The sequence below is a fragment of the Orussus abietinus genome, unplaced genomic scaffold (genome assembly GCF_000612105.2).
Source record: "Orussus abietinus isolate OABI.00-Male unplaced genomic scaffold, Oabi_2.0 scaffold20, whole genome shotgun sequence".
Taxonomy (NCBI): Eukaryota; Metazoa; Arthropoda; class Insecta; order Hymenoptera; family Orussidae; genus Orussus; species Orussus abietinus.
Genome location: NW_019394282.1, coordinates 822,086 through 842,127, shown reverse-complemented (window position 1 = coordinate 842,127; position 20,042 = coordinate 822,086). Strand labels below are relative to the sequence as shown.

Below are 20,042 nucleotides of genomic sequence, written 5' to 3'. Positions count from 1 at the left end.
TTAATGGCGATCTCGGCGGTCTCTGGACGAGAAAGTCGCTCTTGCTGCGATCTCGTGATCGGAAAGCGGCGAATGCTTCCGTCTTTCCTCCGGCGAGTTGGTTGGCTTTCGAGGGAATCTCGGCGAGAACAACCTCGAAAGTAAACGTCGGCGAATAAACGCCAACCAGCCGCCTCTCTTTTGGGAGATGCACAAAGTACAATGGGAATTCCCCCTTTAGTCTATCTGCAACTTTTTTTTTATATACAACTAAAGGAATAATAGTAACTAAAGAATGTCCCAACACCCATGAAATTTCATCTGTTCAACTTGTCCATGAACCTGTTTTTAATTTTGTATAAAAAAAATAAATAAATTTCACGGACGTGTCAGGATCTTATTCGGGGCTTTAGTATTCAGGTGTTAAGATGTCCGACAAATCGTCACACACAGTTCGTTTCAAGGTATCACAACCGATTGCGCCCTAAAATGCCACTTCCATGTCACCTTAATTTCACGAAATATTTGAAAGCCCTTAGAAATGAATTCCCATCGAAACTGATTTAACAATTGTTAACTGAACCCAACCCTTTTCTGTATTCCAGCCTATGGTTCAAGATCCTCAAATAGCTCAGGCGCAGAACAGGGGCGAGATCGGTCGGAGGCCGAGTGCAAGAAACGCCGCGTGAAGGTCCGCCACGTTTGGTTTAGGTTCGACGTGCTCCCAAGGCCTTCAAAACGTCGACTCCGTCGGTGATCAAGTTATCCGGGGGTGGGACAGGCGGAAGTGGGGAGCAAGGGTCCCCAGGTCCTGGCCCACCTCCTGCGTCGGCGCCGCCAGGTGCGAAGGTCGACCATGGATCGGAGGAGGCAGCGCCCGGACCGGAGGGGGTGTCCGGGTTGGCCCCAGGTGCGGAGACCACCATGAGCTTCGTCCTCCAGGTGGGCCCCGTGGAGTCCACGGGATCCGAGTCGTCCTCGGGGTCCCTGGACGCGGGCGAAGTCCCAGCGACCGGCCCGTCATCGGCGACTTCGGCGAAGACCCTCACCTTGGGCAACGCCGGTCCCAGGACGCCGGGCCTGCAGAGCTCGGCGAGGGGGCTGGTGGCGTCCTCGGGGTCCTCCTCGATGACCACCATCGTCAAACCCGTCACCGTGACCTACCCCGTCAACAAGGCCGGTAGGGACGCCCAAAGGGCGACCTCGACGAATGCCACCCAGGTGCTGACGACGCGGACCGTCGTCTCGCAGAAGCTGCCCGGATCCGGATACACGGTGCAGAGCGGCGTGCAGGGGGTGCAGGGTGTCTCCATCAAGGGCGCCCTTGGCAGCTCCGGCAACCAGATGAACGCTCAATTGTATCCCTTGCAGAACTCCTGTCCGCAGAGCGCCGGCCAGTCGGCGAAGATGCAGGTGGTCGCCGATCTGGGCCAGGGTAAGCAGCAGGTGCAGGGTAGCGTACATCAGAAACTGCAGCAGGCGACGGCGCAGCAGACCCTGGGAGCCGGGGGATCCGTGGTTAAGACCTTGACGGGTACAACGAGCCTGGCTACCGTGCAGAGGGTGCACCTGAAGGCGCAGAACGTGCAGGGGCAAGGCTTGCAGAAGGGGAAGTCGGGGGCCAACGCAGGAACGCAACCGGCTGGGTCGCGGGTGCCCGTCTCGAGGGTGCAGACGGTCCAGAAGTCGCAGATCCTTGCTGCCCAGGGCTCTCAGGTCACGATGAACCAGGTGATGAACAACGCGAGCATGCAGCGGGTGCAACACGTAAACGCGATGCAGAAGGCGCAGTCTGGGAACGGTCTAGGTGGACAGAAATTGCAGCAGGTATTCAACAGTCAGAAATTGCAGCAACAGGTGGGAGGCGGCCCGGGTCATCCGAACCACAAGATGCAGCAGCAACAGCAACAACACTCTGGGAACTGTCAGCAGAACCAACCGTCGATGCAGAAAGTACAAGGGTTGTCTCAGAAGGCGCTGGCCGTCCAGAGGCAGCAATCCGGGGCGATTAACAACGTCCAGAAGTCCGGGAACTCTGTAGCCGGTTTACAGAAGTCACAGGTATCTGGCCAGATCGTCCAGCAACACCAGAATCAGGTTCCATCGCAGCAGGCGCAGAAGATGCACGTGCCGGTGCAGCTGCAGTCCAGCCAGCAACAGAGGCCTCAGAGCACATCCGGTCTGCAGAAGTCCCAGGCTTCGGGAACCCTCAACCCCGGAAAGGCGCAGGCAACCAACGTCTGCAAGAGCAACAGCGTGCCCAACATCGCGAAGTTGCAGCAGAACTCGAACCTATTGGCCGTTGGCAAGCAACAGGTTGTACAATCCCATCAGGTGCAGACTCAGCCGACACCCCAACTGCAGCAACAGTTGATCTCCCACTCGTTGGGTCAGCAGCAGATCGTGCAAAAGCAGCAACAGCAGCAGCCTGGAACCCCGCATTCGCAGGTGCAGCGAAGCCAAAGCGCCAGCAACATCCCCCAGAAAGTTGCCACCGTGACTTCTGGGCCGAACACTCAGAGGTCTCAGGCCACCGGGAACTCGAAGGCGCAACAGCAACAGCACATGGTGCTCAGAGTGGGACCCCAGAAATCCCAGTCTCAGACTTTGGCGCAGGCGAACGTCAAGGTGGCTCAACAGAAGACGGCAAACTCCGTCAAGGCCTCGAATTCCCAGAACAACGTGGCCCTGCACAGGAACGCGAACTCCCAGCCGATCAAGATCGTGCAGCAACATCAGCAGAACGCGGTTGGGCCGCAGAACACGCAGAAGCAACCCGGATGCATCAAGACCATTCCACCCCAGAAATCAAACCAGAGGAATCACTCGCAGAAAGTGGCGGGCATCAAGACGTCCTTGAACACCAACATGAACCCCCTGAAGACGCAAGGTCCCGTCGCAGCCTCACAGAAAAGCAGCATCAAGACGCTTTTACCGCAACAAGCAGGAGGGACCAACATGCTTGTGCATAAGAGTCAACCTGTGAAGATTCAGCAACAGACCGCTCAGCAGAAACAACTCATCATGGCCCCTCAGTATCCCCAGCAGATAAAACCGCAAACGGGACAAATCAAGACTTTGTTCCCCGTCGTTGCTGGGGAACCACGAAGAGACATCGAAATCAAGTGCGTTGGATCGATAGATGTCTCGCTTTGACTTCGAATGCTCTCGGGTAGTTTGTCAGGCCTGAGAATAAGATTACGCAAAATGTCACATTGTCATGTAAAATTGGACATGCTGGACGCAATGTGGAGGCCATTAGAGTGTAAAGTCTCTCCCGGGCTTTCTCATGCCGACGAATATTTACATTTCAATAGCTGTGATTATGTTGCATATGTTATAGCTGCGAATTGAAAACTTGCTGAGAGCATTGGAGGTTAAGGTTTTTCTTAAGGATGGAATTATGTAGTTACTCAATGTTCGGATGATCCATTAATCGTTGCCTCTTGAATGTTTTTATTCTATTATTATTTATAATATTGTTTGGCTTTTTAGGAAGGACATGGAACCTCATCCCTCAAAAGAAGAAGAGTCTCAGCAGACGCCGCTTTCACCTGTACGCAGGATGCCACTTCCTTACGAGGTATTACTCGGTTTGGTCGTTTTGAAAAGATAAAGATAAAATTAAAAAAAAGAAACAAAAGGTAGAACGTAGGTAGGAATGCTTCCATTTTTCTGGTGACGTATTAAATGTACTTTTTTCCCGACTGTCCGCTCTCTTATTCACGGTGATGGTTGTGTGACGTTGCATGGTTTGAAAAACAGCGCACTTGTCTAATTGTAGTGCCTCCAGTTTGTCCTCCAAGACCACAATTACGGAGCTCCACCACCCCGGACACCACCACCATCCTCACCACCTCCGCATCCGAAGCAACAGCCGATTAACGGTGCTGGAAGCTCCACTACGGTCTCCCAACATCCCTTCATATACAGTCAAGGTATGGTATTTAATTAAGCTCCAAATTATACCGTCATTGTGAATTAAAATTAATCCCCGGTAATACTCGGTCTCAAGCTGTGAGCAGCAGTAACATCGAAGATGACGCAGCCAGCGCCATCAGCAGCGAACCGGGTCGGGAAGCCGAGCCCGAAGGCGAGGAAACGGAAACCGCCCCTGAAGGCGAAGGAGATGACGAAGACAGCGTCACCAGGTGTATCTGGTACGGACCATCTCATTTTTCATCCTCTATAGCCCATTTTTTTTGTCCAAATCAAGGAAAAACGGATACAACGTGAAATTTGCAAATATCAACCTCCTAGGTATATGCAAACATAGCGACAATTTCGTCATTATTTAAATTCTTATTTAAATGTTACTTCGTTTCAGTGATTTCGAGCACGACGACGGATACATGATATGCTGCGATCGTTGCCTGTGAGTATTCGAACGTTTTAAAAATGAATCTTTGATTCTTCTTAAGATAAGGGAAGAAGAATGGGGTTCTTACGAGTCCTCTCTTCAGGGTCTGGCAACACGTGGACTGCATGGGCATAGACCGGTCCAACATTCCCGACGAGTACCTCTGCGAGATCTGTCGACCCCGTCGAGTCGACCGACAACGAGCTCGGGCTCTTCAGCTTCGCAAACGCGAGGAGCTCCTCAACTCGGACACGTCCTCCGACACCTCTTCGACCAGCTCCGCCGACACCGACGTCGGGGTCAACTCGACTCAGAAGAAGCGGCCTCTTCAGCAACAGGTGCCCCGACGAAAGTCCGACCCCCCGCCTCAGGTGCGCCGGCTGAATAACAACAACAACAATAACAACAACGTCGCGAAGCGACCTCGTCGAGAGACCCACCCGAGACAGTCGAGTGCAATTCGCAAAAAGGAAACCGTCAAGCGGGGCCCTGGAAAGCGGAAAACGAAGAGGAGGATGAGCCTCGAAGAGAGAGAGGACGATACTCAGGATGCCTGGGGCTCCAACATGGCTCCGCTGAGACAGTGGATCGAGAGATACGAGGAGGCCGTCACCAACCACTACAGCCCTGAACTCAGGGCGAGGATATCCAGCATCAAGGTCAACGGGACCCACGGCGATCTCAGGCAGAGCAACATGAACGCCGTGGCGACCGGGAAATGCAGACTGAACGTGCACAGCAACAACCTTAGAGTACGCACTAAAAAAGGCTCGCTATCGCGGTTAACACTTTACAGCCCGTTTGCGCGTATTTGAGTTTCATTTAATCTGCCGCAAAATGTCTGTGCGTATCACTTCATAGATAAACACATCCAAATATTTTGGATTCGACAAACCCATGTTTATTCTTAGCTGTTTGGGGCCAATGAAACGTTACAAGTACATTTTTGAAACGCTTATAGGTACCGGCAATGAAAGAGTTAATACGTGATGAACATACATAGTGCAGTTGGCATATTGCCCTGTCTTGGAGGGAGTTTTAACTGGAGCTTTAACGGGCTGTAATGTGTTAAATATTAATCCAAATGCGCTAGGTATAATCTTGAATTGATTTTATTCGATATTTTTCAGTTTCTGGTGGCGACGATGTACTTGCCCCCCAACACTCCTGTCGTTGAATTACGCGGAAAGTACATGCTGAGCACGCAGCACAGGCCGTCGCATCCTCAGGGACGACAACACGCTCAGAGGCCTGGACCCTTCGTATTTTTCTACAGGCTCCCACGAGATGGCACGGAGGTGTGCGTCGACACCAGAACCTACGGGAACGACGCCAGATTCGTGCGGCGTAGCTGCAAGCCAAACGCCGAGGTGAAGCACTGCATAGAGAAGGGCACGCTGCACCTGTACATCGTGACGACCACGGCGATAGAGAAAAACGCCGAAATAACGATCCGTCACGAGCAGCATGATCTAATGTTGTCACCTAATCCCGGCTCGCCCCTGGTGCCAGTGGTCTGCGCCTGCAACAACCCGAGGGAATGTCAGATCACCTCGATCGGGCAGCTAGGCAGAAGAGGGAGCAACGGCGCCATCGCCGAAAACGCGGAGTAAGTCAATCTTGTGGTATAGTATAGTACAATGGTAGTAAAGTACATTTTACTGCAGTGGAATCCGTGGTATAGGTCAGTGGTGGTACCGTTCGACCCCAGCCACGCCATCTTGTTCGAATGAAAAAGAAAAAATTGTCTTTCTGTCCTTCAATAGTTTTACAATATCTCTTTTTTTGGTAGATACAAGATTTTATTTTCTATAAAAAAAAAAAAGCGATTAAACTATTTTTTTGATGGCATCAATGTCATTTAATCCTTTAATAAGTATTATTCCTGGTAGTAAAATTGATGACGCGACATCTGTTGCCATTACTGCACTGAAATTCCGTTTTAATATTGCTGAAGTAAGGTGTCTAGTAACATGGAGTTCATTGCTTCTTCTTTCAAACAGCGGTAGGGAGAGAAGACGGCGAGGCAGGAGGAACACAGCTTGCGAAGACAGCGATTCCTTGTCGGCGGTGTCGAACACGAGTACCAACCAGACGACACCGACCTCCACCCCGACGCCAACGGCCCCCGCTCCGAAACGAGCGGTGCCAACTGCAAGCAGCAGCAGCAGCAGTAGCACCACGACAACCGCGACGGCTCGACAGGTGCCGAAGGAGGAGCCCCCCGCACCTCAGCCTCAGCCCCAGGTGTCCCCCGCACTAACTCAGCCACCGCCCCAGGAGACGAAGAAGGACAAGAAGAAGATGACGAGGGAGGAGCGGAAGATGGAGGCGATCATGAAGGCGTTCGAGAGGCTGGAGAAGGCGGAGCAGAGGAAGCAGGAGGTGCAGGCTCGGAACGCGCAGAGGAAGGAATCCGGGGGCACGCACAGCGACAACGACGAGTCCCACGGGATCGCTGGACAACCAAGGGGCAAACAGGGATCCGAGAGGCCGGTCAGACGTAAACGAAGAAAGGGTAGAGCGAGGACGACCAGCAGTTCCCAGTCGCACGGGTCTCGCAGGACCAGGCTCAATTCGGCGGATTCGGACATCTCTTCGGGCGAGGAAAGCGTCTCCATGCAGTCTCCACCCTTGCCCAACCAGGGCTGCTCCACTGTCCGTTCCCTGCCGTACGATACCCGGTTGCAGACGCCGACCAAGGAAGAGACCCAACCAGCCTTGCCGGGAACCGCTGGCCAGTCTGGAATCCCAACGGCGGCTGGCTTGCTTCTAGCCCTGGCGAACTCCAACGCCCCCGGTCCCAACTCGCCGCCTCTTCAGCAACCCACTCCCGTGAAGAGCCCCACCTGCGACAGCGGGGCCAGTAGCAGCTCGCAGAGTTCCACCCCGTCTACTCCATTGTCATCGGCGTGTCTCCTGGTGGCTGCTGCTGTCGGACCTCTCGCGCCTGGATTCAAATTCCCCAAGACCAAGAAGGTCCTCATGAACGAGTGGCTCAAGGAGTCGCCTGATCCTCCCCAGGCTCCGATGCCTCAGATTTCCCCGTTGCCGGCTCTACCTCCGGTTTCTCTGACGAATCCTGTCACTCCTTTGGGAAGAGGGCCTGACTTCATGTCTCCTACCGACTCCTCCCCCGAGTTCCTGGGCCAGAATTACGCTGCCAAGAGCCTAGCCACCCTTGTGCAGGCTGCCAACTCGGTGTCTGGGATCTGTGATTCACCACCACAGAGGAAACAGACCGCTGCTGCCGCTGCTGCTGCTGCTGCTGGGAACTCGAACAGCTCTGGACCCAGTGGATCGGCCAAGAAGAGGTGGCTGAGGCAGGCCATCTCGGAGGAGTGCGACTCGCCGAACAGTAGACCCGAAAGTCCACCAGCTAGCGAGATGGTGGCTCCCCCGAAGAAGAGGAGGACCGCCAGGGAGAGCCTCTCCTCGGATAACTATACACCACCTACCACTCCTACCATGATGCTTCCGGAGTCGGCCAACACCGGGAGGCCCTCTCCTCATCATGAGGTGAGATTATACTTCTTCCTCTATATAAGATTCAGGCAACAATATATATATTTGTTTCAGTCAACTAATCTTTTTTCTCAGTATACATGGGATTAATATCGGAATGGCGAATTTGTGGGCCGCCAGGGTTCATTGGGATAAGATTATGACGAAAAAATTCAATCGATCGCAAATGTTAAATTAGATTGCGAATGAATCATTTTCCTTCATTCTTGGTACTCGGTCATGGTATAAATTATTATATTTCAGGATGAATTTGCCGATCAACCCCATTCGCCTATAGAGCAAGGTGCGATGCAAGGATACGAGTCCGAACCTATGAAGGAAGATGTCAGCTCTGAGTCGGAACCAATGGAAGCAGACGACATCGAAGAAAAAATTAAAATAGAGAGCACTTCTTCGCGGCAGGAACCACTGTGCATAAAGGACGAAAAGATAGACGAAAAGCCATTAATTACTTTGAAGCGAGAGCTCCCATCGCCGATTAAGGATGAGGACGAGTTTAAAGAAGAATTGCCCCTGAAACGACTAAAGGAAAATGTCAAGAGCGAGCCCTTGGTCATAAAAGAAGAGAGCGACACGGAATCCAAGTTATTCGTGAAAACGGATGTTCAGGCGCAGGAAACAAATAGCGATTCTTTATACGCCGAAAGGGAGAAATCGGAGAAGAAAGAAGTCGGGAAAAAGGAGGTAATCGAGCCAGTCATCGAGAAGGGCACGGTGGAAATAGTCGACCAGAACGAACAGGACACGGAAATGGAAGACTTGAGCTCTCCGATCGCAGCTATGGAATCGGACGCCATCTTGAAACAGCGAGTCGCCGAGATGAGACTCGAGTTTGGCGGCAGCATTGCAGAGATCGTCAACATTGCCAGTGAAAACGAGAAGTCCGATGACGATAGGAAGTCCGAAAGCACCAAGGGCGTCGAGGTCAGGTCCGACGACAACATTTCGATCGACGAGTTCGACGTGGAGGCGCAGATGAAGAAGATCACCGGAGACGATGGTAACGATTACAAGGAGAAGGTCGACACCGGGTCGGAGAAGGATAAAAGTATGGACGGAATAGAAGGTCTGATGGAAAGCTCGGGAGAGGACTCGGATTCGGAAGACAAGGACCCGGAAGATCTGCAGGACTGCGAGGCCCCGTTCGACGTGTTTGAATCTCACCCTGAAGAGAGGATATTTAAAGAGTTCGAGCGCAAGCCAGAGGAGCAGGGATTCATGGACGATCTGGAAGCAAACCCCGAGAAGCAGGAGTTTCCAAGCGAGTTCGAGCACAAACAGGAAGAGCCAGAATTCCTGAACGAAGTGGAAGCTAAGCCCGAAGACGAGGAATTCTCGAGCGAGGTCCCTGAGGAGGTGCAGAAGCCCTCGGCGACCGAGCCGCAAAAAGAGGAACCGGTGACGAACGCCCCGACGGTGACCTCCGAAGAGTCCATCATGTTCGAATCGACCTCGTCGAACGTCGACGCCGAGTCCGTGTCCGAGACCCCGAAGATCTTCCACTCCATCCCTCCCCTCAGCGAGAGGATCCGGAAGAAGCCGGAGCAGATCCAGACCCCGAAGACCCCGTTGGTCTTCGAAGCCGCCATCATAGAGTCTACCATAGAATTGGAAGATGGCGAGGCGTCCAAGAACGGGGAAGAGAAGTCCATGCTCTCGTCAGCCTTGAGGGAACTCTTGGAAGCCAAGATCGAGGTCGACAGCCATGAAGAGGAGACTACGAAGAAGGAGAGCGAGCCCGAGGTCAACAGCGAGTCTCCGATGGACCAAGTCAATGAGACTCTTCCGAACAACGCCGTCAAGGTCGAGGAGAATGTCTTCAAGAACACCAGTCGAGTCCTACCGGTCGAGGACAATGTAGGGAAGGAAAGAGGAAAGGAACCTGCACTTAAGGAGTTTAAAAGGTTGAAGGACCCCAGAACTGTCGTTCCTAGTGACTTGCCGGCACCGATCGCTACCAAACCTGACGTACCGCCGCCAGTCAAGCGCAAGGTTAGAACGGTAGGAATGTGGTAGTATATGCCTAGGGCAGAGTGCTTTGTTACTTTCCCTTTCTTATTTAAAGCCTGTTCCTCTCATTTACCGACACTCGTTTCCTCTTTTATTTTGGTTTGCGTTAAGCCGATATGAAGGTACCGTCTGAGGGGTCTCGTTTTTAACCCTTTTAGTGCCGGACAACAATATATCGTATTTTTACAAGTGTTAACGACTTTGGCCGGCACTAAAAGGGTTAAACTTTCCAGGGTGTAACGAATCGTTTGAAATTTTACCACGTGAACATGGAAGCCCTATGAGAAGTCTTAACGTCCGTGAAATTCAATTTTTTATAATAAATCAAAGAACCGTTTGTGAGCAAATTTAAAAGAAATTGAACTTAGTGGGGGTCAAGACCTTTCTAAGGGTGACATTTAGAAAAATTACAAACTATTTGGTACACCCATCTTGGAGAAATGTTTTACAAACTATTGATTCCTTGAATGCTACTTTCACGTCATTTCAAGTATGCGGCTGTTTGATGTTTAGTGCTCGGCATGAGACATGTATTGGCAGTTAATATTTGTGGTGTGCGTTAAGTAGGTGAAATTGATTGGTTCCGTTGCAGGTGCAAGCGACTTGTTTAATAGTTGTGAATGTTTTGTACATGTAATTTACTCGAGGTAGAAAAAAAAAAAAAACATTGGAATTTCAGTCGCTCGTATACCTGATAAATGCAGTCTTATTCGATGATTTTCATATTTTCGTAGAATTTATATAATGAGACAGGAGAAGGGTTGAGTGATTATTTAAATGGGAAACTTAATATGTTTCTGATATCTTTCACTAAGGATCCAATAATGTCAGGTCGGCCATATTGAATTTTGACATCGGAGGCGAAGAAATCGCGAAAAATTCCTAACTCTTTATTTGCGAAATAGATTACATTTTTTTTAACGAAAACCACCGTTTGAAAAAAACTAGATATTTACGAAATGTGCCAGTCGGTCAGTTTATGACGGATCGTGCACGAGATATCGCTCAAACAGCCTGTAGACAAAATTAGGATTCCGTCGCGAGAATCTGACAGTAAACAGAATATTAACTCCTGCACGGATCGTCTAACACACATTTTCTTTCTTTTTTTTTACGTTAGTTGATCGTTACGACTCGCAATTATCAACGAAAATCTTAAAAGCATAGCGAAATACTGGTTGGGAATTTCACCCGATTTTCTCGCCTCTGATGTGAAAATAAAAAATGGCCAACCTGACCTTACAGGACCCTCAATAAAAATACGAATGAAAATTCATGAATCTCTGAAGAAAAAAAAAAAAGTCTTATGAACCTATTTTTCGCGTGGTCCAAAATGTGCGATACAATCCACCGTTCTTCGTTTTAAACTCATTGTTGGGAACGGATTGCTCATCCCTTGCTGTACGGTTTGAAATGTAGAAATTAGTATCGGATATGCTTGCTGGTTCCCGAATTTGAACATCCCTATCCCAACGTCTTATCGTGAATAAATCATGACATAATAGCTGTTTCATTCGACAGTTATCGATATCGGAGTACCGGAAACGCAAGCAACAGTCCTCTGGCACGCCACCGGAGCCAGAAACCCCGACGAACGACACTTCCTCCTCCGAAAAGGGCGCTCTTCGAGGTAGATCGGACAGCGCGAGCAGCGGCACGTCGTCCTTGAGCTCCGACGAAGAAACATCCAAAGTGACCCTGGATCTACCTAGTTTGACAACTTTACCACTTCTCGTTAATAACGAGAACGAGGAGAAAAAAGGTGTTTACCTCTAGTAATATAAAGTAGTTGCCGAACCCACGTTGTGCCTATGCAAAATTAACGGAGGAGCTGTTCCCTTCGGGAACGCATTTTTTTTTCCTCCCTTCACGTAGACGAAGAAGTATTTCTCACTTTCTTGAATATTTTTGCCGGGTTCTAGATTTCCGTTTTCTTTTTTTCTTTTTTTTTCCCCTCTCTGGATGATCGTTAAATTAAGCGCGGGAACAGTTACATATTCCGAAAATGTAGAATCTTAATGCTTAGAAGGCATTCGTTTGGTGCAGGTGGCGAGGAAGGCACGATCGGATGGTCGGCGGCGCCCACGTTGGTAGAACGTCAACGAGAAAATTTAACGGAGAGGCTCAAACGTGAATTCGGACTGTTCCTCAGTGACGATGAAGAGGAGCGGGCCCGGAAGCAAGGTCAGCATTGACGCCTTACTTCCTTTTATTCGGCTCTCATCGTTTATTATACATTCTCTAAACAATCTTAGCCTTCGTATGGTTCGATACTTTTTCCAAATTCCACTGAATGGAACGGCTTCTAAAATTTATTCCGATCTAGAAAAGGCATAGGTAGGGGGAGGGAGGAATCTATGTAGAATGCCGCAATTATAGTTAGGCTATATCAGGTGGAGGAAAGGGCTTAAGGGAGTTGTCTACCACGTCTGTGAAGCACTCGTGCGGAGGTTGCGACATAAACTCTCAGATCGTCCGGACCTTCCTTAGTGCTTCCAAATTCACGTGGTAAAATTTCACGTAATTCGGTACACCCAATTCAGAGAAAAGTTTCATAAACGACCAACCTCTCAGAAGTCACTTCTGTACCGCCTTAACGAGCTGAAGCATCCTTACTCCACAGTTCTTAGTTTAAAGACCGAGTGAAAAGATCTATAAACGTGCAGCTTTTTTGCTCTTGGTTCTAATATCCTTATTGAGCGTGTTACTTGCCGGATTTCAGGTTTAACTGCGGAAGCCATCCCGAAGGCGCGCAAGATCTCATCCCCTCCGCACGCGCCGATTCCCCCAGGACCCACCCAGCTGTACCCGATACCGCAGTTGCCGCCACAGCCGTACATCCCGCCACCAGGATCTGCCCCTCTGCACTACTCGACGTTCCAAAACAAGCCGGTGCAGTACCCGGCCTTCCCGTTGGGGCAATCCCCCCAGCAGCCGGTGTACCTGAACGTGGCTCCTCCGCAAGCGAGCTCGAGCAAGCCGGCGCAGCAGCAGTTCCTGGTGCCGCAGGCGCCCCCAGGCTCCAATCCGTACCCACCCCAGTTCGTGCCGACGTCGCCAGGGGTGCCAGCGACTACGACAAGGTTCCCACCAACGTCTCCGCAGCCAGTCGCACAGATCTTCCCGCCACCACCTCCTCCGCCGCCACCTCCGCCGCCCCCCTCTTCGGCGACCTCGACCTCTCAAAACCAGAAGCCGTTCTTCAACCACTCGGCGCCTAGGACGTAACTCGCGTAGAGACTAGCTCCGTTGCAAGGTCTTTTATAATTAAAGGAAGCCGAGCTCTTCTAGGCCAGGAAGTCCGGGTCTCCCTGGGGGTTTCGAGGGTCTCTCAGGGTCTCCAAACGCCTCGAAAGAGTCGAGATGTCGGTCGTGGTTGAAACCAGCCAGGCTTCTTCTCGAGGTCGCCAACTTCCCGAGGACTCTGGAACGCATCCTCAGGGGGTCCATCCGACGAGATGGAGACGCACGCCGCGGACCTCGCCAAATTCCAGGTCGCCGGTAAATCCGGCTTGCTGGGAAAGATGTGCCCTCGGTATCGAAGAGGCTCGCAGTCCTCAATTTCGGGAGTGCAACGCGGATTCGACGTGGCCTAAGACGTCGTTTGGGATGGTCGCTACGAGCACGCGTACTTCCGGGTCTGATCCTGGTTAAATCGGCCGTTGGCGGTTCCAAGGGACGCTCTTTTTATACCGCGGTCGTCGTATGGTGCCCCTAACGCGTTAAACGTCTAGCTTTAGTTGAATTTTGATATATAAGAACGAAATGTGAACGGGGAACGGTCCCTGACTCGGTCCTCCAGAGTTCCACTATACATATATATATACACACAGAAATATATATATATATATATATATACATCGCGTACAATGTGCATGGTCGAACCTGCGTTGTCCATCCCGTCTCTGTAAATACTATTTGCATATATGCATAATGTAATAGTACACGAAGTTATGTATTTAACCATAGTTGCTGTAGGACGATATCGATAGGATGGTTCCGTACGTGACGTAGATAAAAGGATGATGTCGCGCTCTGTCTAAAGGACGGCGCACCCATCGCGCCGGGACTCCCGATATATTTTATATCTCATTGTAAAATGCCCGACGATTAGTTATGTAATAAATGGTACACGTTGACACTTCGTTTGGTCGCTCCGAATCGGGCAAGCGATCGGGCAGGGGAGTCGTTTGTTTCGGGCGTTGTTTTCTGCGCGGAAGCTCGCCGTGGGGGAACGAATCAAAAGGGAATTATGGAATGTTTTCGGGAACTCTTAGAGACCGCGAAGACTCAACGATTTAAATTAAACGTGTTCTATTTCTTAAACGGCGCTTCTACTCGCTCGACCCGGCGCGGACGTTCTCGAGAGAGGCGATTTACAGCTCTCGAGAGAGAGATACCGGCGTTCGGTGAAAGTTAAACTCCCTTTATCGGCGAGCCGGCGAGTCGAGGCATTTTTTTTTCTTTTTTACATTGAGGGTAAAAACTGGGATTTTAATTTTTCTGTAACGGAAAGGACCGGCGCTCGTCCCTGAAGGGGTCGATGGCTCGACTATCCGTGTCGGTTCTCGACGACGATTTTCATCGTGCGTGCAAGTTTTCTTTACGAAGTGCGGAAGTTGGACTTTTTTATTTTGCATAATTAAGTAGAGGATATACGAGAAGCTCTATATATATNATATACTTCTGTTATGTCTAAAGGCGCGCCGAGGAGGGTGGAAAAGAAATGCGTAGCAGGGAAATTCTTTAACGGGAGCGCGAGAAATTTTAAGCTTAACACTCAAGCAAGTACAAATCTCGCAGAGCGATACCGAGTAAGGGTGTTAGGGACGTTGAAAACGTAGGGCGACGATAAACAACGCGATGAAACTGGACGGAAATAATGTAACGTGTCGCAATGGCGAAAACCGAGCACGCTTATGAGACCATCGCGAGGAGAGGTCTTCGGGGCTCTGGGGTGGTTTTTATGTAATAGCTTTTTCGCGCCATTGACTCACTGTACCCGGTGATGAAACGGGACGAGCCCGATTAGCCAATCGCGTGCGAGTATCCGTATGACGTACTAATAACTGGCCAGTGGCGTAGACCTTAGGAGGAATTTTAATACACCGGGCTCTGGGACCTCTCAAATCGATTTCTTCGCTTCTTTGAGATGCGATTCCCTCACGATCGACGTATGTCCTGTAATGCGAGGAACAACCCCTGCCTTCCTTTTTAACGGGATGTGAAAGTGGCATCTGAGGGGATTATGACCGAATCGTATCAAACTTTGCCACATAAATGTGGAGGCGATAGGGTAGGTCCTGACGCCCATGAAATACAAAATTCGTAGAGAGGAAAATTTTCAAGTGTCTATAAAGAAATTTTAGAAAATTAGAATTTTCATGGACTTCGGGATCTTCCTTATTGCATCTATATTCTCATTGTAAAGTTTGAAACTGTTCGAGACATCCTGTTTGGAGAATGATTTCATAAACGTAACCTCTTTGGCACCACTTTCACGTCGCCTTAGGGGGATATGAAAGTGTCATATATACATACCAAAAAGTGAAAATATAAAACTTTTCTCAAAATTGGGTGCACCGAATCATTCGAAATTTCATCACGCGATAGGCCCTAGGGAAGAACGCGATGCTCGTGAAATTTGATTTTTCGAAAAAAATTTCTATTTATTTCGGAGAAGAACCAAAAGACTTTTTTTCTTTTTCCCGAAAAATGAAGTTTCACGAACATCGCGTTCTTCCTTAGGGTCTCCATAATTAGGTGTTAAGGTTTCAGATTATTCGGTGCGCCCAGTTTGGAGAAAAGTTGTATGAATATCTTCACGTTTTGATGTGTATAGATAATGATGACCTTTTCATATCACCTTAACGACTCAGGCTCAAATGCCACCGATAGCTCACGGCCCAGCGAACGAAAGGAACGCGTCGAGGGATTTTACAATTTTCGCCACTCTCGCACAGAGAGACGCACATCGAGAGTCCTCGTTACGTACAAGGGAATTCATTTTTACACGCGTTTTTGGCCGACTTATTCCGTACGTGTACATCCTTATTTCGCTAACTAGAATAGGAAAACGACTGCCGAGCGTGTGCGGAGGTTTGCGGGCAATTCTGGTCGGTTGAAGTTCAATTGGTTGAAGTTCCTATTTTGATTTTTTCTTTTTCCCTGTTAATTTGGTATCGTCTCGAGCGCTGGCACTTCGTAGCCAGTTCTCGGGTTGTAATTGTAACGGGATTGCTGGTAAATTGGGCCTCGAAATTCGAATTTTCGTCCTAAGTCGGCGTCGTATGTCTGCTCAAAGTATCTCTTGATCTTTCTGGCTGTTCTTTTGAGATCCTCGCCTGTGGTAGCGAACTTCACCGTTAAGTTGCGATCGCCGTTGCGGCGTTATCGTTAACGATTATCTAGAGGCACGCCGTTCGGTGCAAGTCAGCTACATTACGGTAGATCGTTTAATCGGTACGCAGATCATGACGAGATACGGGAAGGCTTTTGTATATGTGTACATATTTAAGTAAGGTATACGAAGTGTGTGTACACGTGAAACATCGTTATCGCAGTCTCTCGGCCAGTCGAGCCTCCTTCGGCACTAACTTTCGTTAGGAGTAATTCAATAATTCACGGTCGTCCGGACTTGTTCGCTGCAGGACGTTTGTAAGAACCGACATAATTGAGAAATGAATCTTAACTACTCGAAATATCGACCTAACCACGTAATAGGTGGCGCCGTTTCTTCATGCACCAGCAATGTTTAAGGGACACCTAAACTTGGCGGGATGTAACTTCTTAATGTAGATGATTTATCGAAAGGTGGACGTTTAATAAAAGATAATTGATTCCAAAGTATTAGGTAGAGGGGACGAACAAGGTACGGCGGAATTCGAGGAGCTCATCGGTCGCGTTACCGTGTTTGTTCTCTCTTTTATTCCGGTGGAACTTCATTTTGCGCGACAAGAGATAAAGGAAATAAGGAGGCCTTGAATCATAAATGTCCGCTAATTTACATTTACCTTCTTATCGTATCAGGTTTACGGAATGGCACCCTCGAAAACGAGGGAAAACGTTCCTTAGAGCGGTACTGCGCGTAAAATATTCACTGATTTAATCTCTTCGATATTACGTTGAATAAATATTTATAAGTTTAATGTTAAATTCAGGTAACACTGACTTTATCGTTAATTTTAATCTGCTACAGTGGCTTTAATAGATAGGCAATTTATTTGTTACGTCCTACGCCTCGAGGTGGTAACCGACAATGAATAATCAATATTCTATTCCTGCGTGAATGTTACTTTAAAATTCGAAACTGTACAAAAATCACAAAATTCAAAATTGTAACTGTTATACCCTGGGCTCGCAGAATGAAAATCTTAATAATAACCAACGAAAAATTATCAGTTTTCTTTTCCTCATTGATTAACAACTTCATAAGGTGTTCGTTAAAATACCTATCGGCTCGACGACTCTTCCATATATTCGTCGATTTACTTGGATAACTCGTTGCTCCTAATAAGTGAAAATTACAAAATTTCGATTAAACGGAACGGAGTAAAGTTATTTAATACGATGTTTCGAGATATGGGCGATAAAACATATTCCATTAAATGCGGCCAACTGAACTGCGAATATAGTTAATAAAAATATGTGGAGTCTGGAAAGGGCACTAGCATTCGATAGAATTTTTGAAGCTGCAAAATGGCGGCGTATACCGTAACGATAACGAAGCAAAGGCAAAGGAGGCGTATCGACGACTCGTTGAGGCCGTTCTGCAGGGATTTCGGACGTCCGTGAAAGTCTGAATTGATCGAGTATCGATCAGCCACGACCCGTCAGGTCCTACAAACAAAATTCGAAATGTCGATAGGTGTATTTTGTAATAAAGGTGTATACTAGCGTAAGCTGCAAATGCCTCGTTGCCTTGCGTGGCGACATCGACGTGTGTACAGCTTACTCCATTTGCCACGAGTATACAGTGAACTTGTAAATAATTTTTGTAAGATAAACGTAAGTGGTAGCTCTTGGGAAATCGCGTCTCCCGTGGATAGTATTTCAAAGGAGAAGCGTGACGTATGCAGTCGCTTGGTCACTTCTACCCCTAATTATCCGCTGTACAATTCTCTTAGAATCCCGCCTCTGTCACTGTATAATGGTATATACATATATATTCCGCTAGGGATCGAGTTTAATATCGAGAGAGCGAGAGAGGTTTCGAATATGAAGTTGGAATAATCGTTTCGGTGTTGTAAATAAGACGGATTCTAGCTTACGTCACTACCGCCACCTACTTATACATAGAAAACGCATATATAAATATAAATATATATACACGCATACACCCACACACGTATATACTCAAATCTAAGATAGTTTCAGAATACATAATTTTTTATTTGCGATTCGCTGTTACATGTATGTGCTTAGATATAGCCAGGTTACATTGTGCCCCCGTGGCACGATAGATTTATTCATACTTATCGGTAAATGTAATGAGTTCTTCGATATCAAACATTAAATATTACGTATAGTATGGCGTAACGTGTAAAGAGCTCATATTTAGGCATACATGAAATTTAATAAAACGGATTACATTTTATGAATTTAAAATGCTGCTCGCACAATTACTCGGCTACCTTCGTATGTCCTTCCTCTACGATTTGATGGCGATAATTCGAAGGCGGAATAATTCCGTTTGGTCATTCGTTGCCGTCTAATTTTTCTTAAAATAGGGCAACGCGCTATTTTATGGTATTTTCAATTTAATGGACCCGCAAGTGCCACTATTATTGACAGTAGAGCCATCGCTGACTTATCTTCACCATTTACCACTTGAAGCTAATCTGGGCCATGGAATTTAGTCGAATAAGTACGTGGGACTCGTAATAGAGTGCGCTTTAGCTAAATGAAGTACTTATCTTAACTTGTTCTAATTTCCTGATCCGAAATTATTCCCATTCGTTCTCAGTATCTACCGTCAAGTTGCTCTGGTATAACTTAGCCGTGTTAAAAGTGCGCTAACTGTCGTGGAAATATTGCGGCTCGTAAAGACAGTCATAAATTTCTCCGATCCCAAGACGGGATGTTCTTATCTCGAATTTCATGTCAACAATGTAACCGTCTTAGTTAAATTTCTTATGCAATGATAATAATGGAAAGACGTAGATATTCTCTGATAAGACCTGAAACAATAACAATACAGTTGTACATTTCTACGTGGGATGGATTAAATGATTAAATTCCTTATGCAACGTTAATAACAGGACGTGAATGTTCACTGACAGAATCTGGAATTGTGTCAAATAGATGTTAAATTTCTAAACTGTTGAAATGTCGACTAAATAACGAGATCACCAGGTTACAACGGTATCGTTGAAATTTGCAGAAATTACGTCTTTACAATAGAAACATGTTGACTCATGAAGGCGTAGAACGAATGGTAATTTTCCTATAAAGCGTTTAATGTTATCTGGACAACCTAAACAAATCGGTTTGCCAATTATCGACAGCCCCAGTGCCAGAAAAATTCTCCTCTCGTCGATAAAATTTATCTTCCATCTTTGAAACAGCGATTAGGACCCGATGAAGATAATTTCGGTCGGACTTTCATCGACAAGTGATGTAATGGTCAATGGTAATGAAATTATATCGATGACAAGGTGACCCAGAAAGATCTTATTAATTTTAGCCGATCACCTTGTTTTTTAAACCGCTTTATTTTATTTAACGTCATCCCGGTCATTTTGGAGTCAGTCAGACCTGAAGCGATTTTTATTATAACATTTATAAGACTAAAACGCCTACAAATTTTTGCAATTTATAAGCAGATCCCTTAGTTACGAAGTAGTGACGTAGCAATAAAACGCTACATTAAGTTTCGTAGGGGAATTCAAACGAGACTTGAAAAATATCCATATCCACAAATACGTGACTTGAAAATCGCCATTTGAGTTGTGAAGGATCAGGGTGGTTCGAAAGTGGCGTCAAAGAAGACTCGTTTATAAAACCTTTTTCCAAACTGGGTCTACCGAATAGTTTCACATTTTTCAACCTAATTATGAAGGCTTTAAGGAAGGTCCTAACACCCACGACGTGTTTAAAAAATTTCTCATAAAAATGAGATTTCACGAGAATCAGGACCTTCCTTTCAGCCTCCTTATTCGTATCGTAG

The 20,042-nt window shown here is 47.8% G+C and overlaps 1 protein-coding gene across 5 annotated transcripts in view; it reads left to right on the top strand.

The window, feature by feature from the left end:
- Positions 1-14,549, top strand: part of LOC105694513 — a 37,102-nt gene extending 22,553 nt beyond the window's left edge. Inside the window, exons 2-13 of one of the 5 annotated variants that reach the window (XR_001103532.1) lie at positions 585-3,104; positions 3,475-3,562; positions 3,764-3,917; positions 3,995-4,139; positions 4,307-4,354; positions 4,443-5,091; positions 5,470-5,948; positions 6,343-7,858; positions 8,108-9,865; positions 11,396-11,636; positions 11,904-12,058; positions 12,597-12,733. Coding sequence is in view for 4 of the 5 variants with exons in the window: in XM_012415247.2 (XP_012270670.1) it covers positions 904-3,104; positions 3,475-3,562; positions 3,764-3,917; positions 3,995-4,139; positions 4,307-4,354; positions 4,443-5,091; positions 5,470-5,948; positions 6,343-7,858; positions 8,108-9,865; positions 11,396-11,636; positions 11,921-12,058; positions 12,597-13,102 (7,923 nt within the window). In the remaining variant the exon portion in view is untranslated. Of the gene's footprint in view, positions 1-584; positions 3,105-3,474; positions 3,563-3,763; positions 3,918-3,994; positions 4,140-4,306; positions 4,355-4,442; positions 5,092-5,469; positions 5,949-6,342; positions 7,859-8,107; positions 9,866-11,395; positions 11,637-11,903; positions 12,059-12,596 lie in introns of all 5 variants that reach the window. The other 4 variants (XM_012415249.2, XM_012415248.2, XM_012415247.2 and 1 more) reach the window with 4 other exon arrangements.
- Positions 14,550-20,042: the final 5,493 nt, after the last annotated feature.